Here is a 26,012-nt window from a genome sequence, read left to right on the forward strand (position 1 = left end):
GCTCCCCGCGAGCCCCTCTCCCCCGCCGGCGTGGACCCAGTCCCCCAGCGCACTGGGACAGAGGGAGAATGGCAAACCCCACTCTGCTCTCCCAAGGCACTTCCCTTCCCGGCCGGCCCCTGCCAGGGCAGGACTGTGCCCTACAGAAAGATAGAAGAAGACCCTTTGCTTTTCAATCAGGCTGCTTTATTCTGCTGTGGCAGGAGTTCCAGGGCCCCTGGGCACCACCTCTGCCCGCTCCCATCCTCTACCCAAACTCCAATTTCTCCGGGGCCTGTCCCTGCGTTGTGGGCAGAAGCAGCTTCTTGCCCGTCTGCAAAAGCTGCAAAAGACCCTTTGCCCAGGGCGTTTCCTGTCCCCCTGGGGCTTCCACTGACCCTGTGAAGCAAAGGCATGTTGAAGATGGACAGAGAGGATCGGGGGAGTGGGAAGTACCGGTCTGCGAGCCTCCCCTCCCCTGAGCTCCCTGGATGACCCTGCTTCAGTGGATGCCCCAGCGCCTGGTCAGCGCGAGCGCTCCTCCACAGCCCGGGCAGGTGGCCCAAGCGCTCCCAGCGACCCTGGGATCACACCTGCTCACTTGAGGAGTCCTAGATGTAGTAGAGCGGCACCTCGCCACACAGGGTGCTCACGGCCATGCCCAGGAAGGCCAGGTCCCCTCTGGAGGGTGCTGAGCCTGCATCTCGCCCCTCCACTTGGTCCAGCTTAGAGGTAGGCACTGCGGGCTTGGCCTGCGGAGAGCATTCCATTTGAAATCTAGGAAGTGAGTTTGTATCCCGTGTGCAGCCCTTATTGTGGGACTTCAGGTATATCAGGCAATCTCTCTGAGCCTCAGTTTCCTCACCAGTAAACAGGGGCTGTGCTAGAGTCAGAAGCCACCAGGTAGTGAGTGGACTCAGCTGAGCCCAGCAGCTTGGCAGTGGGATGGGAAGGGAAGGAGTCGTGCAGGGGAATAGGGAGAGGGGCAGTCAGCAGGCAGCCAACAAGGAACGATGCTTTACAGGTGACAAATAGCCACCATTCAGACGCTCCTGCCAGCAGCCCTGGGAGGGAGACAGCCCACTCCTTTCACCCACACACACACCTGGAAGTTCTGGACTTTTCTAGTGAGCGCCTCAAGACTGGGGATGCTCTCCGGAGCTGTCTTCATGACGTAGCACCAGGTGCCAGGGGCTGGCTTGTAGGCGATCAGGAGCTAGGCACAGAATGCTGGAGATGATTTGGAGGTCCCTGCCCTGCTCTCTCCCTGACCCAGGTCCTTAGCCACCTCCCTCTAGGTTGGGCATGGGAGTTATACTAGAATCTGGGGTTCAGGCCAAAAGGGCTGGAGGAGGGGGAGAGAAGGATGTGGATGAAGTGGCCCAGCTGGGTGGCTCTAGCAGAGCCTTGTCATTGGTCCCAGGGTCAGGAGGTCCGGGCATACCCACCCGCTGGTAGTCATACACCACGAGGCCAGTGGAGCCAACAGAGAAGGTGGCAGTGGTACCCAGGTGCCCACTCCGGGCCAGGTGTTGCTGGGCTTCCGGAGCCCCGATGCTCATCTCCAGAACCTGGGGATAGGGCATGGAGCTGCCTGGTTTTCCCCTTTGCTACTCAGCCTGTGGTACCCATCCCCATCCTCAGGCCTCTGTACTCAAATTCGCTTCCCTCTTTCCCGAGAGCTCAGAGAGGCTGAGTGGAACCAGGTGCTGGGGGGAGCCGCTGTCCTGCTGTGGGGCAGGGGCCCTGTGGAAAAGCCTGGGCTGGGTTGCCACCTGGTTTGTGCCTCTTTCCTTCTAGCTGTGCCCCTTGCCTCCTCCCCTCCACTCCCCTTGGACAGTTTCCTATCGCCCATCCCACCTAGCTCCTCTGTCTGGCATGTCCTATGCCCACCGCCGCCCCATCCCACACCTCTCACCATCTCCGTGTGTTTCTGGCTCATGTGGAGACCCATGAGCAGGGCTCCCACAATCACCACAACGACAAGGACCACCACCACCACCACGATGAGAAGGCGTTTCAGGTGCACCGGGCAGCAGGGGATGCCAAATCGGCCCCGGGGAGCCGCGGAGTAGTCCTGACACAGTGGGGCAGGCAGGGAGACCGGCATGAGGTCATGAGGCTGCCCCTCTTCTCCCTGCACAAGCTGGACACCCTCCCACGGCCGCCTAGGGCTGGACGGTCAATGCGATGGACAGACAGGGAAGGGTTGAGGAGATCAGAGAAGGCTTCTTGGAGGAGGTGGCTTAGATTCTAACAAACCCATAGACACATAGAAGCTTAGAAGCAGGGTCTAGTTTTGAGGGACCCAAGAGAGCCTGCTTCACCTGTCTCTTCCTGCTGTGTCCCCCAGGCCCCTGGCATCTCAGTCATGGTCAGCCCCTCTCTGTTCCCCAAGTGATCACCTCCATGTGGTGACACAAAGTCTCCCTCCTTCCTGGAATGCCTTCCACCTTCTCCACCAGGTAAGCTCCTCCTTATTCTGGCTCCAGCTCATGTGTCGTTTTCTCTGTGAAGTGTCCCCTGACTTCTGAAGTTTTTCATGGCTTCTGACTCGGAGCTGTCTACGGATGGCCCTTTCAATCGACCCCAATCATGGCTCTCGGCCCACGAACAACTCCACAAGGGTCCCAGGCTTAGTGGTCTTGGTGTCCCCCATCCTGACTTACCACAATCCTAGGTTAGTTGAGTGAATGGATCTGGATAAGGAAACAGGCCAGGGAGGATAGAGGAGGCAGGGCCCATCACACACACGCGCGCACACACATACACACACACGCAACCACACTCACCGGCGGGCTCTCCATCAGGACCTCTTTGCTGCCCACATCCATCTTGCTGCAAGTGCTATGCTGTCCTCTCCTGCTCTCCCAGGTGTGACCAGGGTCTTATATGTGTCCATAGGGAGAGAGGACAGAGGTGAAGGACCAAGCCCCCTGTGTGCCAGCCAAGCCCTTGGCTTTGAAGCTTGTTTGTTCCTGGCCCTCCAGAACTGAAGCCCAGATAAGCCAGCTGTGAGAGCCCCCAAGGGCCCTTGGCCCTGGCACATGAGTCCTCTTGGCCCCAGCAAGAGCAAAGCTGGGTGAGCTGAGCAAACTTGCCCTTGGGCCATCTGCACCTCTCACCGTGGGTGTCTTCCTGGCGTGGCCGCCTTCCTTGCTGGCACCTGCCCCTGCTGCCCTGTGGCTTTCCTGATTCTTCTGCCAGCCTGAACCTCTCAGGCAGCCAAGGGTCTGACCATCACATTTCCCAGCAGAATTTCTCGATGCATAGGGATACACTCCAGGAAGGGGGTTCTGGAGGCAGCACCTGTAGACTCAGAGAGGACTCTGCCTAAAGCAGGAGGTGCTTTGACATCAGTTTTGGGGGTTTCATAAATCTACATTTCCCTGCAAGGACCAATTCCAACTTCAAGCACTCTTTCCCTCACCTCGTCTCCTCCCACACATCTAGTACCAGCCTCAAACTTGCCCCCAGTGATTATTTTCCTGATTCTGGAAACTGTCCCCACTGGTGGCAAGCTCTTACTGATGTGCAGTGCTTCCTTCTTTGCTCTGGGCTTGTCTGTCAATTGCAGGCTTTGCTGATGGCAGATTCCAGGTCTGACACTGCTTTCTTCTGTCCGGACAGCCCTGCACAGGGCTGGCTCTGGTCACTGGTGGGCTCCCAGTCTCCCCATCCTCAAATCAGCCCACTCACCCTGTGGTCTACACTCTACCCCTCTAGACTCCCCCTTCTACATCCTCTGATCCTAAATTTGCCCTGAGAATGATACTCACCCAAATATGATCAACTTTCAGGACTGTCTCCTTCTCTTTTCTCTCTTTCCTAGTGCCTTCCCTAAAGCCATCTCTATGTATTTACGAGGTCAAATCTGCCAATGACTTTGGGCTGGCTCACACTTTCTCTCAGGTTCCCTTTCACTCCTTGGGCCAGGTGGTCTCTAAAGTCCCTTCACCTCTAAACTCAGGTGGCTGTGGCAGCGTCCAGGCCTGGGCTTGCTCGCTTCACCTCCTATCTTTTTTTTTTTTTTTTTTTTTTGATAAAGACAGCCCCTTTATCACCCAGGCTAGCATGCAGTAGCGAGATCACTGCTCACTGCAGCCTTGACCTCCTGGACTCCGGTGATCCTCACACCTCAGCCTCCCGAGTAGCTGGGACTACCAGAGCATGCCATGCCCAGCTAATTTTTGCATGTTTTATAGAGATGGGTTTTCACCATGTTGCCCAGGGTGGTCTTGAACTCCTGGGCTCAAGTGATCTCGGCCTCCTAAAGTGCTAGGATTACAGGTGTGAGCCACCACGCCCAACCAGCCTCCTGTCCTTTAACATGCCACCCCAGTTCCTGCCCCCTGCCCCAGCCCCCTCCTACCAGGGCCCTGCCCTTTGGTCATGAGCTGGCAGGTTCCCCTGTCCCCCCCTCCACCTGGAGGGCCTTCGGCCCCAAGGTTGCATAACAACATGGCATCTGAACTGAGAGCCCCTGAGAAGCTGAGAAGCGCAGGAAGGAAGAAAGGGAAGGAAGTGTTTGCTCCCACCACCCTCCTCACCCCCGAGCTGCCCCTTTAAATATTTGCCTAAGACTCCAGCAGCTCGAGAGTGTCCTAGGACAGTGAAAGGAGGGGAGGGGTGCCGGGAGGAGGGGGAGCCCAGAGAAGCGTCCTCTCAGCTCGGCCTCAGCTGTGTGCAGGTGCCAGATGTAGGAGACAGCTCGCCTGCAGTGCCCACCCCTGCCCTCCCCCAGGGCCCCCACTCCTGCCCCCATCATCCTGGCAACATTGCGATTGATCAGCTGACTCACACGTACTGGGCCTGAGCCAGGTGGGCAGCCAGCCAGCGGGAGAGCCAAGCACTGCAGGCATCTCGGGGTCCCTGTGGGCATCTCAGGGGGCCGTGTTGTCCTCACGTGGGACTTGTTCTTAGCAGGCACTGTGGGTGGGGCTTGCCGCCATCACTGGGTGCTAGGAGAGGGGTCTCTTTCTTTGAAAAAGCCTCTGCTCTTTCTGGTCCTTGGTCTCCCTTGCCTGTTGCCCTTAGGCTGTAGCTGTCATAAGCTCTGTGGCTGCTGTTGCTGCTGCTTCTCCTTAAAACTCATTTTTGCTTGAGGGCTGAGGGAGGGTGCCCGCCTCCTGGAGCACTCACACTAACCAGGTGAAGGTCCTGGGTTCCTTGGAGAAGGAAACACAGAAGGATCTTTAGCTGGGTGTGCCAACCTTCCCCCTCCCCCATACCAGCCCTATCTGCAGCCTTCTCACATTTTTGCCTTTTCTCCTTATGGGAGAAATGCTTAAGCCATTTCTCCCTCTGTGAAAGCCAACCTCCAATCCCTCTCCACTTCTCCGGTTTTATTTATTTATTTATTTATTTATTTATTTAGAGACAATGTCTCACTCTGTTACCCAGGCTGGAGTGCAGTGGTGCAATGACAGCTTCATAGCTCACTGCAGCCTTCATCTCCTGGCCTCAAGTGATCCTCCTACCTTGGCCTTCCAAAGTGCTGAGATGACAAGTGTGAACCCTGCATCTGACCTTCTATCTCTCTGAATGCCACCCACCCAACGCTCTCTGTGACCTCACTCCAGTTCATGGTGCCCTTTGAAATCCTCAGCCTCTCTGTGGCACCTTCACCTGCCATTCAGCACATATGAATGTTCTTGTCAGCTACATGGGTGATTTTTGTTGCTCTGTCTTCTAGCCCAACTGCAGGCCCTGGGAAGGAAAGGAGCACGCTTCCCATAGGATTCTTTGAACCTGCCACTGGGCAGGAGGCATGCAAACAGCCAACACTTAATGATAGTCAATGATGAGACCAATACCAACAGTGGCCAATAGTCCATGCCTTCTGTATGTGGAGGTCTCAGTGCTTCCACTGGCCAGCTCTGGGACCCAGCGTGAGTCATTCTGCTTTGCTAGGCATTAGTATGTTCATCTGTGAGATGGGTCAGGTACTAGCTGTCCACCTCACTATGCTATTATAAGGACCTAATGGCATCATGGGTGTGACATCCAGTCGTCATCATTAGCATCATCTACTTCATCCTCTAGGGGACCTCCCACTAGCTAAGAATACAGCCCAGACTCGCCCTCATTGTCTGTTTCTGGGTTGACCCCCTCTGAGAGCCCTGGGCGATGGACAGCCCCACAGTGGCCACCCCTTCTGTGTGGGCCTCCCTGTTTCCTCCTCCAGCCTCTCAGCTGCAGGGGTGGGGACAAGATTCACTTTGCTCTTTGTGTACTGGGCAGAGCCGTGCCAGGGACGGGTGGGAACAGTTGCCCAGCTGCCCCAGCCACCTCCCTACCCCCACTGCTTCCCTGCCCCCAAGTTGGCATGGGGAGGGCAGCTAAATGTGTGGCAGCAAGTAGACATCAAAGGGCAGGGGCATCCCTGGCTGGGAGAACACGACTTAAGCTCAGACCAGAGAATCCCCTGCTGGCAGAGTCTGGGGACAGCTGGGGAAGCGTCTTAAAGCCAGTGGTCTCAGTTCCCTGGACTGGTGTGGAAAGAGCACAAGACTAGAAGCCCAGGCAGCTTACAGCCAGGCTCCCCTTGCCCCATGCCTATGAGCTCTTAGGACAGTCATCCTCCACCATGGGGAAGCTAACGTGGTATAGAGCAGCAGTCTTCAAGCTTTTTGGTTTCAGGACCCCTTAACACTCTCAAAAAGTATTGAAGACCCCAAAGAGCTTTTGTTTATGTGGGATATGTCTGTTGACATTTATTGAGAAATTATCTTTTTATTTACATATGAATTTAAAATATCAGTAATAAACCCATTATATGTTATGATATAAATCACATTTTTAATGGAAAAACTATTTTACAAAGCAAAAATAAAATTAGAAAGTGTCACTCCTTTACAGTTTTAGAAATCTTTTAAATTTGGAACTTCATAGAAGTGAAAAGGGCAAATCATGTCTTGACAATACTAGGGAAATTGTTTTTACCTCAGAGACAGAGAAGGCCCAGGGCTACACTTGGAAGAACCCTGCATGGAAGGACAACCGTGAACGTTGAAGTTGGGCACAGTGGGCAGAAATCCATGCTGACACATTTTTCTTCTGGTGCGACAGGCCTCACTTTTCTTGTCTGTAAAAGGGAATTACTATCACCTGCCTCAAACTATTGAGAGGATTAAGTAGGGAAAGTACAGAACACTTGAGATAGCAAACTTAGCCAGCCTCTTTTGGGGGGACCTCAGTTTCCTCATTTGTTAGACAAAGGGCTGGACTGAAAAATATCTAAAGCGCTTCCCAGCTTCAACAGGCTGTGGTTGAGCAGTGAGAAATGTTCCAGAATTCCACACAGTCCCACTCCAGCTCCAGAGGCTGTGTTTCCCTTTTCAGCTCATGCTGACACAAAGGTACATCCTGTTCAGTGGCGCGTGGAAAAACATGTGAATTCAGTTAGAAGCGCACTTCAGACTCCTCCAGGACGCCCTTGTGCTTCTAATCTTGCATGCTAACTTAGATATGCGTCTGCCACTCACGACATGCCCATGATGCTGCCTAGGGGATGTGTCCCCCCCATGCAAAGAAATCCAGGTACACAGAAGCACAGAGATCCCTAACTCCGAAGCGCCTCCACAAGGCAGTGTGTGCATGTGCCCGTGCAGAGACAGGTGAGCACCGGCGCGCACGGTCGTGCCCAGCACACGAAGGCACAAGTACAAGCTCACACGCATGCACTCACGCGCAGCCACACACGCGGATGGCCCCAGAGACAGCCCGGGAGAGCACACAGCGGCCACTCCTCCCCTTCGGTGACTCCCAGACTCGGGCCTCCCACCGCCGCCCCGCGCGCGCCCCCGCCGCCCGCGCCGCAGTCCGCATCCACCCCGCGCGGTCAGCCCCGGCTGCGGCTCCAGCTCCGCGCTCCGCGCTTCTCTCCCGAGCCGGATCGCGGGAACGAGCAGGGGAGGGGACCGCAGCCGGCGCCCGAGGGCAAGAAGAGTCCGCAGGCGGGCCCCTGGCTGCGGCAGCAGCTGCCGGTGGCCGGGAGGTGCCAGCCCGCGCGGGGTGGCCCAGCCGCGGGAGCGGTGGGGCGGGTCCGCGGCTGCCGGCCCCAGGGAGAGCTCGCGGGCAGCATGGCGGGGCTGCAGGCCAGGCGGGGCCCGGCGCCGGGGCTGCTGGCGCTCTCCGCGCTTGGCTTCTGCCTCATGCTGCAGGTCAGCGCTAAGAGGCTTCCCAAGACGCCCCCCTGCCCGCCCAGCTGCTCCTGCACCAGGGACACCGCCTTCTGCGTGGATTCAAAGGCAGTGCCCAGGAACCTGCCCTCGGAGGTCATCTCCCTGTGAGTGTCCAGCCCCGGCCTTGGGGGTGGGGAGGGAGAGGAGGCCGAGGACAGCTCTGGGAAAGGACAGGAGAACCCTCGCTCCCCCTCTTCAGAGTGTGGGGACCAGGGGGACTGCAGGGGTCCTCAGGGCTGGAGAGCCCAGGCCCCAGTCGGGCAGGGAGTTCTGCAGTTTTGCAGCCTCAGCGGCCATGGGTGGGGAAAGCAGGAGTTCACCACCAAGAATGAATCATCACCACCACGAGCGTCAGTGAGACCTACTGTGTGCTGGGCTCCAGACTTGCGGGGGGGGGTTGCTTACACGAGCATGTGGACTCCTGCCTGTGATGTCACACCAAGGGCAGGAGAGTGGCAGCCAGGGCAGGTGGGAATGAGCTCTGCCCTCCCAGCACCCTGGCATGGGGCACACGCCTGCCACTGACCAGCCACTTGGCACCCAGCCCGGCCAGCCTGTCACTTGCAACAGCCAGCCTCAGGGGCTCCCCTTGTCTGTGGGACCAGAGAGGTTGTGAAGTCCTTAGGGACCAGGATGCCAGCCCCCACCCCCATGCCCCATCTCTCAACAGCACCCAGCCCATTGTGGGTGTTTGGATAATGATGATAACGGTGTGGGTGATGGAACCTTTTCTTGCCTGAGAGGGAAGCTGAGCCTGGGGCCATGGGTGCCCCAAGAGGCAATAGGGGAGGACTGTGGTGAAGGCAGGCAGTGAATTTGGGAAGAGAAGGGAAAGACACAGGTGGGGGCCAAGGTCGGTGAAATGGGGCGTTTCCAGGGCAAGTGAGTACAAAAGCCTCTGCCCTCCATGTTCACCTCTCCCTGCCTCAGCACAGCCCCTGCAGACCCCACAGTACTGACTCGGGTGTCCCCGCAGGACCCTGGTGAATGCCGCCTTCTCAGAGATCCACGATGGAGCGTTCTCCCACCTCCCGCTGCTGCAGTTCTTGTATGGATAGGGCCTTGTGGAAGGGTTGGGGAGCTGTGGGGATGGTAGCAGGGAACAGATCCTGGGCTGGGGAGAGGGAGAGTGGACAGAGGCAGCCTCTGGAGACAAAGATGCAGGTGTCCCTCGCGTTTATTCTGATAGGATGTACCCAAAAGGTGGGGCAGCCTGGAGTCAGGGGAGTCAGGGCAGCAGGAGGACAGCTAGGGATGGCACAGAGAAGCCAAGCACGGGGGATCTGGGGATGGGCTTGGCGCCTCTGGAGACCCAAGAGAACTGGGTGCGATAACCTGGACTAGTGCCTAAGGTGGGCACTCTGGGGCCATGTTAGAGACAGGTGACCCCAGGAATCACGCATCCCAGAAAGAGCTGGGGGCTGAAAGAAAGGGATGGCAGGAGTGTCTCCAACTCTACAAGATGCCGTCCATGAGGGACAGTTATCCATGATGGGCTGAAGTGGGACAGAATGAGGGTGGGAGAGAGGGAGAGGAGATGCCACTGGGGAGGGCCAGGAGCTGGCTTGACAAGAGAACTCTGCCTCGGCCCATGTTTAGGAGCCAACAGGGACCCTGGGAGCTTCTGGGGCCAGAACAGGCTCCTGCCTGGCCTTGTTGCCCAGGTGGCCCAGGGATTCCCTATGGGGTCCCTAGGGGTGGCAGCAGGGCAGCCAGGTCTTGGGGAAGCCCAGGGTTGAGGCAGTGGGCTGGGGGCTGGGGCAGCAGGCACACCCTTGGAAGCTCTAATTCCACCTTTGTCTCTGCAGGTTGCTCAACTCCAACAAGTTTACACTGATTGGAGACAACGCCTTCACAGGACTGTCGCACCTGCAGTATCTGTGTGTGGGAGGGAAAGGGGCAATGGGAAAGAACAAGGGAGGGGGACCCCAGGCCTGGGAGGCCGAGGGACTGGGTAGGGATTGGATGAGAATGCCGTGGGAGGGGGAGGTGATGGGAGGCGAGAGCCCTTGCATCCCGTGACGGCAGGACCTGAGCAGAAGGTCGTTTCATTCATTTTGCCTCTACCCTACCTGATGCCCTATCCCTATGGCTTGACGATGCCAGACTCCATTTGGAAACCTGTCTTGGGGACATGGGCTGAAATCTAGGCTGGGGCATAGGGCGAGTGCTGCTGGGGGTCTGGCATCCTGTGTGACCACTGAGGCAAGCTCCCGCTTTCCCCAGCTTCATTGAGAACAATGACATCTGGACATTATCCAAGTTCACCTTCCGAGGACTCAAGTCCTTGACTCACCTGTGAGTACGTCACACATATACACACTGCACCAAAGCCCCACCTCTCCTGTGGCCTTTGGCTTTGGTCATGATCTTCAGATGACCTGGGGGTCTCTCTTGCAGCTCGCTGGCCAACAATAACCTGCAGACACTGCCCAGAGACATCTTTCGGCCCCTGGACATCCTGAATGACTTGTAAGGCCCGAGTCCTATCTCTTCCAACAGTGCCGCAGAGGGTGCATCCCTGGAGGGAGTGGTGTGGGAGTCAGAACTGGGATGGTCGTAAGGTCTTGAGAAGCCGGGAGGGCTTGGGTCTGGGGGCCCCTGAGCAGGTGAGGAGGTGGACTTAGATATAGATGGTAGCCTTCCAAACTGCATTTTTTCTCAAAGTGCGCCTGAGACACCATGTGTATATGTTTTTGTTTGTTTGTCACCCAGGCTGGAGTACAGTGGCACAATCTTGGCTCACTGCAACCTCCACCCCTTGGGTTCAAGTGATTCACCCTCAGCCTTCTGAATAGCTGGGGCTACAGGTGTGTGCCACCACACCTGGCTAATTTTTTGTGTTTTTAGTAGAGACGGGGTTTCACTATGTTGGCCAGGCTGGTCTCAAACTCCTAACCTTGTGATCTGCCAACCTCGGCCTCCCGAAGTGCTGGGATTACAGGCGTGATCCACCATGCCCGGCCAACATGTGCTTTTTTTTTTTTTTTTTTGAGATAGAGTCTCGCTCTGTTGCCCAGGCTGGAGTGCAATGGCGTGATCTCCGCTCACTGCAATCTCTGCCTCCCAGGTTCAAGCGATTCTCCTGCCTCAGCCTCCCAAGTAGCTGGGACCACAGGTGTGTGCCACCACACCTGAGTAATTTTTGTATTTTTAGTAGAGCTGGGAATTCACCATGTTGGCCAGGTTGGTCTCAAACTCTTGACCTTGCGATCCACCCATCTCAGCCTCCCAAAGTGCTGGGATTACAGGTGTGAGCCACCACGCCCGGCCTGTGCTTTTTAAATTTATATTTGATTGGACTCCACATTAAAGTTCAATCAGGGGAAGGAGAGTTTGAAAGTTTTGAGTAAGTAGTATATAGCATATAGTAGTGTATAGCATAGCCACACTCATTTATCATTATTTATAAGAAAATAAAAGCCTTGGATTGTGGGAGGCTTAGAGGAGCAGGGATGCAACGTACTGCTGTTCAGGTTGCATACTGCAAAAGCCAACCTGGCCAAAAAGGTCAGCAAGGGCTGAAACTGACTCCATATTCTGCTGGCCAAGCCTGTGTCTATGGGGCTACATCCAGCCAGAGGAAACCTTTTCTCTAATCAATACGAAGATGCATGTGAAAGACTTGCAGCAGCCTTGACCAGCTCTATTTCTGAAAACCTGGAGGGCCTGGGTGGGCAGAGCCCTGAGATCCTGTCTCTCTCTGTGCCCTCCTCCTCTGCCCTCATGATGTAGGGACCTGCGGGGCAACTCACTCAACTGCGACTGCAAGGTGAAGTGGTTGGTGGAGTGGCTGGCACACACCAACACCACGGTGGCGCCCATCTACTGCGCCAGCCCTCCCCGCTTCCAGGAGCACAAGGTGCAGGACCTGCCGCTGCGGGAGTTTGACTGCATCACTACGGGTAGGAGGTGCCCCTGCCTTGGGTGTCAGCCCACGTCTACCCCAAGGCAGCTTTACAGGCGTGAAACCCCCCACCCTGCCCCACGACACCCAGTGGCAGCAGTAAAGCAACCACCGTCACCCAAGCAGCCCTTCCCTTCTCCCTCTGGTCTTCAGTAACACACCTCTCATCTTGCAGATTTTGTGCTGTACCAGACCCTGTCCTTCCCAGCAGTGTCGGCTGAGCCCTTTCTCTACTCCAGTGACCTCTATTTGGCTCTGGCCCAGCCAGGTGTCAGTGCCTGCACCATCCTGAAGTGGGACTATGTTGAGCGGCAGCTTCGAGACTATGACAGAATCCCAGGTACCTGCACCCAATCTGGTTCGGCTGGCCCTTGCCGGGGGAGGGGGGAGTGGACTCCGTCATTTAACCCCATTGAGTTTCTGTAGGTAGAGGGATAGATGAGACATATCCTCTGCCCACAAGAACTTTCCAGTCTTTGGGAGGAGGCCAATATATACACAGATATCATCCATATGATAGGCAGATGTTAAGAGGGAGATATGAACATGATGCTCTAGCAGCACAAAGGACAAGCCTACCCTGGGCAATCAGGGAAGGCTTCCTGGTGGAGGGGGAATACCTAAGCTGAGTCTTGAAGGAGAGAGGAAAGGGAGGACTCAGAGGTGATCCCCAGGTGTCTGGCTTACATAATTAGATGGACTGGGAAATGAGGAGGAGACAGGAGTGACTATTGAGCAGTTTTGGATCTACCAAGTTTGAACTGAGTCTTGAAAGCTGAAGGAGACTTAGCTAGGAGCAAAAAAAAGTGGAAAGAGTGTTTTGGCAGAGGAAACAGCATGAACAAAGTCAAGGAGGTGTGCAATAACTTAGTATGTGACTGTGTGTATGTGTGCAAATCATAAGCAGCTTGTATGACAAGGGATAAGGTTCAAGGTGGGGAGTGGCAACCAGAGATTCATGAGTACCAGCTCATTGACAGGGTTTAGGCAGAATGTGTGATCCAGTCTGCATTTTAGAAAGCTTCTTGCATGGAAAAAGGCTAGGTGTGGGGCCAGACATGAGGGCAAAACAGTAGGGGGATATGTGCCTGTCTGCTAGAGGGGTGCTGGAGCCTGGATATGAGACAGTAGCAGTGGGGATGGAGGGAGATATTTAGAAAGAAGGGTTAAACTGACACCAGATAAAATAGAAAACTTACATTGCCCTGTCTCCATTAAGGAGCTTGAAGTCAGTATTAAAGAAAAAAACAAAAACAAAACACCTTCCCCTAAAAAAACCTCCTGGCCCAGAGAGCTCCCCTGGTGAACGCTATCAAACATTTAAGGAGGAACTAACACCAATCTACATACACACTATTAGAAAGTAGAAGGGAAGGCTGTCGGGACTTGAGGACTGATCAGGGAAGGGTGAGTGGAGGAGAGAAAGGTGTTAGGGATGACTGCCAGGTTTCTGGATTGGGAGACTAGTGGAGCCACAGCTGAAATCAAGAACAGAGGAGGAGGAGGGCAGGCTCAGCGATGGGTATGGAGCTCAATTGTGAGTTGTGAGTCATGACTGAGTTTGAGGTGCTTGTGTGGGTGTGTGGGCCAGAAGAGTCTGAGGGAAGATTAGGAGCTGGGGTGTGGCATGGGGATCATTAGCATCTGGGCAGGGCAGACCAAGCTCCAAAGAAGGGATTTAGGCAGTGACTGCCAGAGCCTGAGGCTCTACACAAATTTCTCTTAGGGGAAAGGTGGGGTTGCAGTGAGAAGGAAGGAGGGGTGAATTGGGGATGTCAAAGTAGAGATGCTGGGCAGCAGCTGGAGACCCCAGGACAGGTGAGCAGTGTGTGGTTTGATGTACCTGGTGCCCCAGAAGGGCTCCGATGAAGCTGATCGTGAGTACAGGTGCACATGGGCATGCATTCTTGTACATAAAAGCCCTTTCAAAAGTGAGAACTCTTGGGAGGATGTGTTCTCATGTGCTGTGATGCAAACAGCAAGGTGTCTTGGGTATACCTAAGATTCCTCTCCCCTCTGTGGATCCACTCAAATTCTTCCTCCCTTCCCTGCCTGGCCACTGCCAGTGGGGTAGCTTTGGGCAAGTCACTTGCTCTCTCTGAGCCTCAGTTTCTTTCTGTGTGAAACGGACAAAATCACAGGGTCTTTTCCAGAGTAATGAATTCCTCATCGACGTAACATGTGCTTACATTCAGCATAGTGACTGCACACAATAAAAATTCAATAACTGACATTATGGTTAAGCAACGAGTCACTATCGAGGGATACCTATTTTGTGCTGTATCAGCTTATATTTGAACCCTAGGGGTATGGGTGGAACAAGGGTGATACTAAAACTGGCTATTAGCTGTGAAACAACTGGAAAGCATTGAGCGCTTAGTGGATGAACTTCAGTGTGGGTGGAATGGTATAGTGCAGAGTCTTAGTCCAAGGTTAGAAGGGACTGGCCTTCTCCAAGGGGGTGGGATGGAGTGGGAGCTGCCAGCCTGCCTGATGCTGCCTGCCCCTGTCCTGGCACAGCCCCCTCTGCAGTGCACTGCAAGCCGATGGTGGTGGACAGCCAGCTGTATGTGGTCGTGGCCCAGCTGTTTGGTGGCTCTTACATTTACCACTGGGATCCCAACACCACGCGCTTCACAAAGCTGCAGGATATCGACCCACAGCGCGTGCGCAAGCCTAATGACCTAGAAGCCTTCCGCATCGACGGCGACTGGTACTTTGCCGTGGCCGACAGCTCCAAGGCGGGCGCCACCAGCCTCTACCGCTGGCACCAGAATGGCTTCTACTCCCACCAGGCGCTGCACCCCTGGCACCGCGACACCGACCTGGAGTTTGTGGATGGCGAGGGCAAGCCACGGCTGATTGTGTCCAGCAGCTCCCAGGCACCGGTCATCTATCAGTGGAGTCGCACACAGAAGCAGTTTGTGGCCCAGGGTGAGGTGACTCAGGTGCCTGATGCCCAAGCTGTGAAACACTTTCGTGCCGGCCGCGACAGTTACCTGTGCCTCAGCCGTTACATTGGTGACTCCAAGATCCTGCGCTGGGAGGGTACCCGCTTCTCGGAGGTGCAGGCCCTGCCCTCCCGGGGTTCGCTGGCCCTGCAGCCCTTCCTTGTGGGTGGCCGCCGCTACCTGGCGCTGGGCAGCGATTTCTCCTTCACCCAGATCTACCAGTGGGATGAAGGACGACAGAAGTTTGTACGGTTCCAGGAACTGGCTGTGCAGGCTCCTCGGGCCTTCTGCTACATGCCTGCTGGGGATGCCCAGCTACTCCTGGCCCCCAGTTTCAAGGGACAGACGCTGGTTTATAGACACGTTGTGGTGGATCTCAGTGCCTAGGGTGGTGCCGAGGCCTCTGGGCTCCTCAGGGTGGCCACTGAAGGATGGGTGGGGGCCTCTGTGAGCACCACGTGTGCCCGTGTGAAGACGCGAGGCCAACCTGCACCCATGCCCTTGCATCTGCACATGCCCAGTGTGCACAGGCACACCCTGTGGACTGGCCCGGGAGTACATGCATCATCACTGCAATCAGCATGAACACCAGGCACCCCTGGGACACCTCGCGCCCAGTTCCTGTGACCCCAACCATAGCCGCCCCTCCTCTGCAGCCTTCCCCACGTTCTGCCCCCTGTCTTATGCATATGAGTGGTGCAGGGTGCTGGGAGCGAGGGGGGCCGCACCCTCCCGTCCTTGTGCTTCTCCTCCTGGCCCTCTGGTCTTTCCTGTTGGTGCTCCAGGCATTGTTTACCTGCTCTTGCTCCCCACTGTAGCCCACGGCCATATCTGTCATACTTCCCCGGGGGCACTCACCCGTGCCCCAACCTGTCTGCATGCTCACATGGACACGGACAGACACACTCAGTTACACACTCACACGTCCGGTCTGCACTCCGTGTCTGTCTGTAAACGTGTCAGGGCATGTGTGCATACAAGCAGATTCAGCACTGCCTACCAGGCTCTCCTGTTACCTTGCCTCTCTGCTTGGAGGGGGCCCCCTTTGCTCACCCCCAGCGTGCCCCCCACCCAGAACTGATAAGGATGAGAATGGTGGTGGCAGCTTCTGAGGGCCTGCTTGGCCTCCTGGGGGCAAAGCCCCTCTGCCTGAAGCAATAACAACAGCAGCAAAAGCAGCCCCAGGGAGCTGCCGGGGTGTCTGTCTCTGTTCTCCTTGGCGTTTCCTTCATGGCCCTGAATCCCAGCTCACCCATGGATGGAAGACCCCCCCCCTTCAACTGAAAGCCTTTCTGCCTTCCTTCCTGTGGCTGTTGCTTTCTCAGGCTTGGACTGTCCCCTGGTTCACCCTGTCTTTGGGATGTGGTCCCTGAGCTGGGCAGGCTCCTTGGGTGGATTAGAGAGCTGGCCAAGCTATAAGCACCTGAGCTACCTGCAAGGGTGCCCAGAGTGGAGCTTGGCCTGAGGGCATGTTGTAGCCCTGGCCCCCCCAGTCCACAGAGGCCCCCAGGAACACTGCCTTTCAGTGGACAGGGTAGGGACTGGTGGGAGGGGCCCCATGAGCCTAGCTTCTGCTGCCCTCTGCTGTCTGCTGAGATGCCAAGCTAGTGGAGAGGGAGTGGGCAGGGGTGGCCCTGCCCTGTGCCCAAGTGGTGTGATGCTCTTTGTGGCAGGATACCAGGGTACTGGGGGGCAATGCTATGATTCACTTGCTTCAAATAAAAAGCTCCCTCCCCATAACCGGCTCTTGGGTGTCATCAAAATGTGTCATTGAAAATGGAGCCTGGCCCTGCCTGCCCTGCCGCCCACGGGGAGCCTGGCAATGGCTTCCAGACCTTCTTCCTCCTGGCTCCCTTCTTTCTGAGAAGTGGGCATCCCCAAGGTCAGCTGGGGCTGGGGTCAGGAGTTCACAGGGATGACACTCAGGTGCTGGTGTGATGAGTCTCCAGCACCTGGAGCTGACTCACAGCTAGTGTTCCTTCCTGGAGATTACAGTCCGGGCACCCACGAAGACTTGAGTCTGTCCTGCCGTCAGGCCAACTCCAACCAGTGGGGCTGAGGATGATCTCAGCAGTCCGTCTTCTTTTATCCCGATGCCTGTTCCTCCACTGGGCAAATGTCTGTCATTGCCACCACATCCACCCAGATGAGACCTGGGAGTTCTAGGTGACATCTGGATCTCTCTTCTCCCATATTTCATAAGCCAAGTCCTCTCCATTCTTTGTCCCAAAGGTTTGCTAGATGGGCACTTTTTTGTTTTGCTCTTTCCCAGCTCAAAGCTTTGTCCAAACCCTCCTCATCGCCCATTGTCTTGGGTCACTTGCCAGTCCCCGCCAACCCGCTTCTCAGTCTGATTTTTTTTTTTTTGAGTTGAGTTTCACTCTTGTTGCCCAGGCTGGAGTGCAATGGCGCGATCTCGGCTCACCACAACCTCTGCTTCCCAGGTTCAAGCGATTCTCCTGCCTCAGCTTCCCAAGTAGCTGGGGTTACAGGAATGCGCCACCATACCCAGCTACTTTTTTGTATTTTTAGTAGAGATGGGGTTTCTCCACGTTGGTCAGGTTGGTCTCGAACTCCTGACCTCAGGTGATCTGCCGGCCTCGGCCTCCCAAAGTGCTGGGATTATAGGCGTGAGCCACTGGCCTGGCCTTTTTTTTTTTTTTTTTTTTTTTTTTTTTTTTTTTGAGATACAGTTTCTCTCTTGTTACCCAGGCTGGAGTAAAGTGGCCCTGTCTTGGCTCACTGCAACCTCTGCCTTCCAGGTTCAAGCGATTCTCCTGCCTCAGCCTTTCGAGTAGCTGGGACTACAGGTGCCACCACCACGCCCGGTTAATTTTTGTATTTTTAGTAGAGACAGAGTTTCACCATGTTGGCCAGGCTGGTGTTGAACTCCCGACCTCAGGTGATCCGCCCGTCTCGGCCTCCCAAAGTGCTGAGATTATAGATGTGAGCCACCACGCTCGACCATCGGTCTGATCTTTCTAACACACACGTTCCTCCTGTCCTCCCCTGCTCAGGAACCTGCCTTGGCTTCCTGCTCTACAAGCCCATGAGCCTCTGCGCAACATGAAGATCTTCTATGACCTGGTCCCACTGTACACACCCAAGCCCTGTGGGCAGTCAGGGTCCCTCAACATCTCCGTGAGTGGAATTGAGAGAGCCTAAAACTGTCAGATGGGGGCCGGGTGGGGTCAGTGCTCAGGGTGTCAGTGCAAGTAATGAGGTCTCGGAGACAGCACGCTGAATGGCAAAACAGGTGTTGTTGAGCGGCTGGGACCCCGCTTCTCCTCTTCTCCCATGGGCTTGAGTAAACGGAATCCTTTTGTGGCCTCGTGTGGGTTGGTGATAGTGCAAGGGACAAGAGATGGAAACGGGGCAAATGATAGATCCTTGGGCAGGGGTGCTTGCTGTGTGACCCTGGGCAGGTCAAATCCCTTCTCTGGGTCTCCAGGTTTTAATTTGTCCTTCAGAGCCCCTTTCAGCTCTCGCATGTCACAAAACCCCCTTCATTTCTCTGTCTTCAGCGAGCACCTGTGAGCAGCTGGGCGCAGAGGATTGGGTCATAGTCAGACAGCCCAGGCAGCTCACAGCCAGCCCAGGGAGTGGAGAACTGGAAACAGTGGGGTCTGGAGCGTGGATAACATGGGTGTGAATTCTGGCTCAGTCCCTTCCCATGGTGTGAGATTTCAAGCAAGTCAGCTGATTCCCTTGAGCTTCAATTTCTCCTTCTGTGAAGCAGATTTAAAAACTCCACTTCACGGGTTCTTGATTCTGCCAGCCGGGTGAAACCAGCTAGTAACACTCAGCCACGTTACTTAGTCTATTTGTGCCTCGGTTTTTCTTATTTATAAAATGAGTATAATCGTGATACCTACCTGACAGGGTTTGTTTGTTTTTTCCAGCTTAGGCTGGAGTGCAGTAGTGTGATCTTGACTCACTGCAACCTCCGCCTCCTAGGTTCAATTAATTGTCCTGCCTCAGCCTCCCAAGTAGCTGGGACTACAGGAGCATGCCCCCTGCCTGGCTAATTTTCATATTTTTAGTAGAGACGGGGTTTCACCATGTTCGCCAGGCTGGTCTTAAACTCCTGACCTCAATGATCTGCCCTCCTTGGCCTCCCAAAGTGCTGGGATTACAGGCATGAGCCACCACGTCCTACCCTGACAGGGTTATTTCTCATGAGAGTGAAATGCATTAGCATATGTAAGTCCATTGGTGTAGTGTTTTGCCTTGGTCTATAGGAATATATGAAAACAGAAGTGGCTCAGATAAGGGTGTTTTATGCAAGAGGAGGAGGTGGATCTTTGGAGAGAACTGTCTGTGGGTGACGGTTCCTCACCCATCCTCAGTCTCAGAGCCCTTGTGCCCCATATCTTACCCGTAGCCTCTGACCCGGCCTCCTCGCCCGCAGCAATAGGTGACTTACCTGCTTTCCACCTCCTCAAACATGCTCTTAGCTTAGCAGGCACCTCCATCATCCTGGGGAGGCCTGTCCTTCTTTTCCAAATGGGAAACAAGCCCTTATCCTGTGCTTGGGAGAGGTTGCCAGGGAAAGTGGGTTGAGTCTCCCAGACATGCTGGCACTCTGCTGCCCAGTAGAAAGATAAATATCACTTTGACAGCTGCTGCCCCCGGGGGGAGCTCTTCTGATGGGTGGGAGGCACTTTCCTCCCTTGGCCTGAGTGCCCCGCTTTCTGTGTGTGCCTGCTGGGTCACTTGCCCTGGGGCTTGTCCACGTCCAGAGTGCTGCTTAGCAACCCAGTAGAACTGGGTGACTGTGTCAACAGCTCAGGACCAAAGGCTGCAAGAGGCAAGGTCCACTCACTCTGCCAAGACCAGGGATGGTGACACTCCTCAGCTGCCAGCCTCTTGCCCTCCATGCTGAGCCTTGCTGTCAGCGCAGACCTCTGACATCTCTTCTCTTAGATTTCCCAAGCACAGGCATTGGGACCAGGAGTCTCCATCCGTGAGACCATTCCAGCTGAGTGGGCTTTGGGTGGGCCCAGGGAACGTTTCCCAGCAAATGGGGGTAGACAGAGGCATGTGATGCTAAGGTCAGGCACGTGGCCCCAGAAGGCAGTCATCGGGGAAGGGACAGTTCTGCAGCACGCACCAAAGGACCCGAGGCTCACATGTGCAGTGACCTCCTAAGTCATGGATGTCCCTTTCCTCCTGAGCTGCTTCCCTCTTCAGTCACACCTTTCCTCCTTCAGGGAGACCCAGGACACTTTTCACCCAGGACACTTTTCACATGTCTGTGCCTAAAGATGGACAGGGGCTGGGGCCTTCCTTAGGGGTTCCTCTAGCCCTTGGCCTTTTTGGTTATTCCAATGTGTGTGTGTAAGGGGGGACAGGCAAATGTGAGGGGGTGGTTAAGAGAAGAGAGGGAGACATGGGGCCTCGGGGGAGTTTCTGCTGTGGGCTGGTTTCACTGCTAGCTCTCACACCCAGCAATACCAATAAAACTGATGATAATAATTAAGACCATATAATCACCATGTGTTTATTTTTCCCCCAGAAGCCTCCTTTCCCTGGCCCCATGATTACCTATTCCATCCTTATGATAGCTGGTGGGCGTTAACTGTGGCTCCAATAAAAAGCAGTAACTGCCTGTGTTTCCACCCCACACGCCCGGACAGCTTTGCTCCCACCCTTTGCAGGGTGGGAGGGACACTATTTTCAGAGGGAACAACAGAGGCAGTAAGCTGAAGATGTCAAAAAGAATGAAACCTCACAGGGCAAGTAGTAGAAGCAGCAACGTTTGCCTTCTGTTTTAGAGCCTTCCCCCTTCTTCCTGGTGTCTGCCTCCCGCCCAGAGAAACTTCTCCAGTTCCACGACCCTCTGCAGGACCACTCAGCCTGCAGCTGCTGATCTCTCAGAAGACTGATCAAGCCGAGCATGTAGCCACCAGCCGGAAATAAATACCACTGGGTGATACCGGGAAAGTTGCTTTTTAACCACTGAGCGTCCTATTTCCTACATGGTAAAAAGGATGTTTGCAAAGACTAAGACCTTGCGTGCAAACGTGCATTACAAAATGGCAATGGTTGATACTACTATTCAGGGCCCAGTGATATTTGTGTATTTGGCTCAGAGGAATAGGTGGAATTTCAAACTTCTGCTGAAGAAGGAGTGTGGGAGCTGGGAGCTCTATCCAGAATGCCTCAAATCATCGCGGTCAGCCTGCCCCGGAGTCAGGGCTCTGGAAAGGCATCCCAGAGAGAAGGGAACCCCTGAAACCTGCGGGGGCGAAGAGTTCCTCAAGTTCCCTCTCCCCCCACGCCTCCCCCCTTTCTCTCCTGGACCCACTGGTGTGAGACCCGGACTTGGGGACGCTCAGCCAAGCTTCCTGCCTGAGTCTGCAGAGATCCTCCCCTCTACCCTACCAACCACATCTCATGCCTTTACCCATTTCACAGAGGGGAAAATGAGGCGAGAGGGAAAGACACCGGGAAAAGCCAGTTAAGGGTCGCGAAAACTCTGGAGTCCAGATTTTCTTTGTGTGCCGACCCCCACACTCCCCCTGCTTTTTCGTTACAGCTTCCCACGCTCTAATCTTTCCGATTGGGAAGGTGACTCCTCTGTGGGCCCCGCGCGCGAGTCCCGCGGCACATCGCCCCTTTAAGGGGCCGGCCTCTCGCCTCCCTGACCTCGCCCCGCCCCCTCCGCAGCCACACTGCGCCTGCGTGGCGAGCCGGAGCCCTGGGGTTGGGCAGCACTCGGTTCCGTGCAACTTTCAAGTGAGTTGCAAACTCCGCCCTGCAGGCCGGTGCTGGTGGCCCGGCGCGCTGGCACCGCGGTGACCCGCTCCAGCGCGGGACCAGCAGCAAGGGCCGAGCGCCGGGTTCTCCGCGGCAGGAAGGGCGGGTGGGAGCTGTAACTGTCCCGGCCGCGGGGCGCGCCCGCTCCCAAGTCGGCTTCCTCCCCGCCGGGGCCGCTTTGCCTCGGGTCTCCCCGTTCTCCAAGTCCCCTGAACTGCACAGTCGGAGGCCGTGGGCGGCGGGCTCTGCCTCCGCCAAGGAACAGCCGGATCGCCCCTCTGCTTCCCGCAACTGCCCTGATCCCCCCCGTTCCAGCCCTTGAGTGAACGTCCTTCTGAGCGGCTTCCTGGGGTTCTCCCCACGTCCCCAAGGCCGGCAAGATGGTGTCCTGGATGATCTGTCGCCTGGTGGTGTGAGTATGGCCGCCCTCAGACCTCCTCTACCCCGGGGTGCCGTCCCACCCCTGTGGTGGAAGCTGTGGACGTCTATGGGAGGGGGAACTTTCTGAGCTCCGCCCTCCAGCACTCCATACCAGGGTTAACGGACCTGTGGGCTTGCACGCGGTGTCTGGGGTACCGCCCACTCCCCGCCCCACCAAGCCTCGTCGGCTGAGGACGACCCCTGCCACATGCCACACACACTGCAAACAGATGCCTGGGGCCGAGGGCCACAGACCTACTTTACTGCCCCTTGGCAAACACAAGGTGATATGGCACGTTGTGGGCGGAGAATCCAGGTGCCTGCTTGCCATCTGAGCAGTCACATGACTTACCATCCTGCTCCTCACCTTTGAGTACGCCAACACCTGGCTCCCATAGCACCTTCTGCAGCCCGGCAGTACCAGGTCTGGTGACCCTGGGCCTGATTGCATGCCCATGGGAGGGGACAGTCTGGTGTTCTCACCCACTTCGTGGAGTGGCTGTCCTCTCACTCCATCACGCACCCATGGGCCACCGGTGCAGGCCTGGGCAGGCTTGGATGTTTGTAAACAGCAGGGTGGGGAGGTGGCCTCCAGGGCTCTGACTCAGGCACAGGTTGTACAAGCCAAGCGAGAAAAACAGGGCGGGTACTGCCACCTTGCACCCCAGTGGGGAGAAATGGCCACCTGGCAAGGTGGGAGTGGGGCATAGTGCCCCTCACACTCCCCATGGCTGCTCTTCCAGGCTGGTGTTTGGGATGCTGTGTCCAGCTTATGCTTCCTATAAGGCTGTGAAGACCAAGAACATTCGTGAATATGTGAGTGTGGGGGTTTGGGTGTGTGTAGTAGGACCCGGTGAGGTGGGGAGGGTCTGAGCTGGCTTCTCCCTCCTCCAGGGGCAAGGTCATGTGGTACTTCCTGAGTGGAGTGGGGAGGGAGAGAGAATGGGCCCTGTTCAAGAGGATGTAGATAGAGGGCAGGCCATTGGGGTGCCTGTGGAAGACCTCGTGGGTGAAGCTTGTTGGAGGCGGGCATAGGAATGAGCAGCAGTTTCTCAGAGCTCCTGTCCAGCCATGCGTGGGGGAAAGCAGCTATGCAGCCGGACAGGCTCCCTGGAATCTCTGGGCTAGACTGGCCCGGGTTGGGAGTTGGTGCTGCCAGCCCCAGGCTGACCTCTGCGCTCTCACTCCACAGGTGCGGTGGATGATGTACTGGATTGTTTTTGCACTCTTCATGGCTGCAGAGATCGTTACAGACATTTTTATCTCCTGGTATGGACACAGGGTCCACAAACCATGGGTCAGGGGTGGCCCCTCCCAGCCCTGCTCCTTGGCTCACCCTGCCCCCTGTGCTGTGACAGGTTCCCTTTCTACTATGAGATCAAGATGGCCTTTGTGCTGTGGCTGCTCTCACCCTACACCAAAGGCGCCAGCCTGCTTTACCGCAAGTTTGTCCACCCGTCCCTGTCCCGCCATGAGAAGGTACCCCAGGGGGAGGCGGGAAGGGAGGCTTAGGGGTGTGTGTGAGGGAAAGAGCTCTGGACCTGGGATTTAGGATGCTGGGGATACCAGGGTTCTATCCCAGTCCTGCTGCTGTTGAGGTGCAGGACCTTGACAGGGCCCAGCCTACCTCATCTTCTGGGATAATCAGGTGGGGTGCACATGAATGACCTCTGAGGATGGAAGTTGGTTTGGGGGTAGTGGTGGCAGCAGCTGGAGCATGGCCTGTCACTGAGGTGAATGGGTGGTGGCCCTGCTCTTGGTATGTGTTTGTGGCCCAGATTTGTGGCTCTGGGCACCAGCTGGGGCTGGGCTGGGCTGGGCTGGCCTGGGTGGTGCCACAATCAGTGGCTTCTCAGAATCTGCAGAGGAAGAGGGACTCTGGCTGTCCACCTGAGCTCTCCTCCCCATCGGTTCCACAGGAGATCGACGCGTACATCGTGCAGGCCAAGGAGCGCAGCTACGAGACCGTGCTCACCTTCGGGAAGCGGGGCCTCAACATTGCCGCCTCGGCTGCTGTGCAGGCTGCCACCAAGGTGCTCCAGGTCCCCAGCCCTCCAGCAGCCCCCATCCCACCGCTAAGGCCCTTTGGGCTCATTCAGCTCCTCTGCCAGGGAGCCCAGAGATGGCAGCTGGGGAGCAGGGGTGAGAAGGTGACAGGGGATATTGGCAGAAGCATGGAACTGGAGTCAGACCTTCCTTCCTGGCTCTGGCACTGAGCGTGAGCAGCGGCTCCTGCTCTCTGACTTTGGTTTCCTGTTGGTGCCACATTGGCGCGGGGCCAGAAGCTTGCTAAGCAGTTTTCACTTCTGCGTCTCAGCCCCAGTGATTAGCTGGTTGGCCGATTTCCCTGGGCAGTCTCCCCGCTGAAGCCTCTTCCCCCTTACAGAGTCAGGGGGCGCTGGCCGGCAGGCTGCGGAGCTTCTCCATGCAGGACCTGCGCTCCATCCCTGACGTGCCTGCCCCTGCCTACCAGGACCCCCTCTACCTGGAGGACCAGGTGTCCCACCGGAGGCCACCCATTGGTGAGTGGGCAGAGGGACCCAGAGCCATGCCAGGAGGGATGGCTTCCTTCACTCACACCATGGCTTCCCCCAAGGCTCGAGGAAGAGCTGGCCTGGCCGCAGGCTTTCAGCTTCACCTCCTCCACACAGGGTACCAGGCTGGGGGCCTGCAGGACAGCGACACCGAGGATGAGTGTTGGTCGGATACTGAGGCAGTCCCCCGGGCGCCAGCCCGGCCCCGAGAGAAGCCGCTAATCCGTAGCCAGAGCCTGCGTGTGGTCAAGAGGAAGCCACCAGTGCGGGAGGTCAGTGTGGGAGGACGACAGGAGGAAGGAGGGCTCTGCTGGCTGGTGCTCCCCACACCCTCATGTTGTGCCTCCTCTCTCCCCAGGGCACCTCACGCTCCCTGAAGGTTCGGACGAGGAAAAAGACTGTGCCCTCAGACATGGACAGCTAGGGTCTGCCGCATCTGGCCCCTTCTTACCTCGTGCCCTGCAGGGCTCCAGGGCTATTTGGAGCGACCTTTGGCAGCACATCTGGCCTGCACCAACTGCCTGGGCCCCGCCCTCCTGACTCCTACTGATGGTTAAGGGCCAGGAGCAGATGCTGCCAAGGCCACATGCACCCACAATGTACCAAAGCAGGCTGGGCCCAGGGTTCTATTTATTGCCTTGCTCTGTCCTCTCCCTTCCCCAGTTGTGGGACAAGAGCCGTCCCTGAACCCCTGCAAATGAAACTAAACGTCCACCTGGGTGTGTTCATTCCTTCCTGTCCTTCAAAGTACTTGATAGCCTTTTATAAGGCCTGGCGCGTGTGTCCTGGTTGTGTGTGTGTGTTGGTGAGTGAGGTCAAGTTTGCCAATGTTTTGATAAATAAATACATAAAGGGGTTCTGTTCCTCCTGATTCTTACTCCCATTGCTCGCATCACTCCCTTGAAATTGAACAGCCCAGTCCCAGCCTAGGTCTAAGGCTGAAGGAGCCCAGTCCTCTGGAGGAGACAGAACCACTGACAGAGAGTTGCGATGCAGCACATGATCTCACGAAGGAGCTCTTGGGGAGCTTTTGAGAGCATTGATGGGAAAGTGGGGACCAGTCCAGAGGACGGGTCAGAACCCAAAACTTCAGTTAGGCAGAAGTTAGGCCTCGGCAGGAAGGTGCAGCTGTAGAGAAACCAGTGGGAGCACGGACAGGAGGGGCTTGGGGCAGCACGTTATTCCCATAGGGAGGTCGAAGCTAGACAGAAGAGGCCTGGGGAGGAGTATCTCCTCTAGGAGCCTTGAAGAAGGAGCCCCCTGGGGCAGCTCT

At 56.2% G+C, this 26,012-nt stretch overlaps 3 protein-coding genes across 4 annotated transcripts; 2 read left to right on the forward strand and 1 right to left on the reverse strand.

Moving 5' to 3' along the window:
- Window positions 1-164: 164 nt before the first annotated feature.
- Window positions 165-2,880, reverse strand: LOC105482086 (surfactant protein C). 2 transcript variants are annotated; one of them, XM_011741992.2, is made up of 6 exons: window positions 2,772-2,880; window positions 1,898-2,056; window positions 1,428-1,550; window positions 1,085-1,195; window positions 573-731; window positions 165-378 (listed from the first exon to the last, which is right to left on the reverse strand). In XM_011741992.2, the coding sequence occupies exons 1-5, from the start codon at window positions 2,811-2,813 to the stop codon at window positions 591-593; spliced, it is 576 nt and encodes a 191-aa protein (XP_011740294.1). In that variant the 5' UTR covers window positions 2,814-2,880; the 3' UTR covers window positions 165-378; window positions 573-590. The 2 variants fall into 2 exon arrangements, with proteins under 2 accessions (XP_011740294.1, XP_070924623.1); XM_071068522.1 differs by lacking the exon at window positions 1,898-2,056 and having other exon boundaries at window positions 2,772-2,860.
- Window positions 2,881-7,569: 4,689 nt separating this feature from the next.
- LOC105482087 (leucine rich repeat LGI family member 3) lies at window positions 7,570-16,763 on the forward strand. The gene is made up of 8 exons (XM_011741993.2): window positions 7,570-8,269; window positions 9,142-9,213; window positions 9,974-10,045; window positions 10,392-10,463; window positions 10,566-10,637; window positions 11,901-12,070; window positions 12,248-12,412; window positions 14,593-16,763. The coding sequence occupies exons 1-8, from the start codon at window positions 8,064-8,066 to the stop codon at window positions 15,408-15,410; spliced, it is 1,647 nt and encodes a 548-aa protein (XP_011740295.2). The 5' UTR covers window positions 7,570-8,063; the 3' UTR covers window positions 15,411-16,763.
- Window positions 16,764-21,738: 4,975 nt separating this feature from the next.
- Window positions 21,739-25,595, forward strand: LOC105482088 (receptor accessory protein 4). Its single transcript, XM_011741994.3, has 8 exons — window positions 21,739-22,197; window positions 22,949-23,021; window positions 23,398-23,474; window positions 23,564-23,684; window positions 24,125-24,238; window positions 24,592-24,727; window positions 24,857-25,011; window positions 25,098-25,595. The coding sequence occupies exons 1-8, from the start codon at window positions 22,166-22,168 to the stop codon at window positions 25,161-25,163; spliced, it is 774 nt and encodes a 257-aa protein (XP_011740296.1). The 5' UTR covers window positions 21,739-22,165; the 3' UTR covers window positions 25,164-25,595.
- The last annotated feature ends 417 nt before the right edge of the window (window positions 25,596-26,012 follow it).

This window comes from Macaca nemestrina, chromosome 8 (genome assembly GCF_043159975.1).
Source record: "Macaca nemestrina isolate mMacNem1 chromosome 8, mMacNem.hap1, whole genome shotgun sequence".
Lineage (NCBI taxonomy): Eukaryota > Metazoa > Chordata > Mammalia > Primates > Cercopithecidae > Macaca > Macaca nemestrina.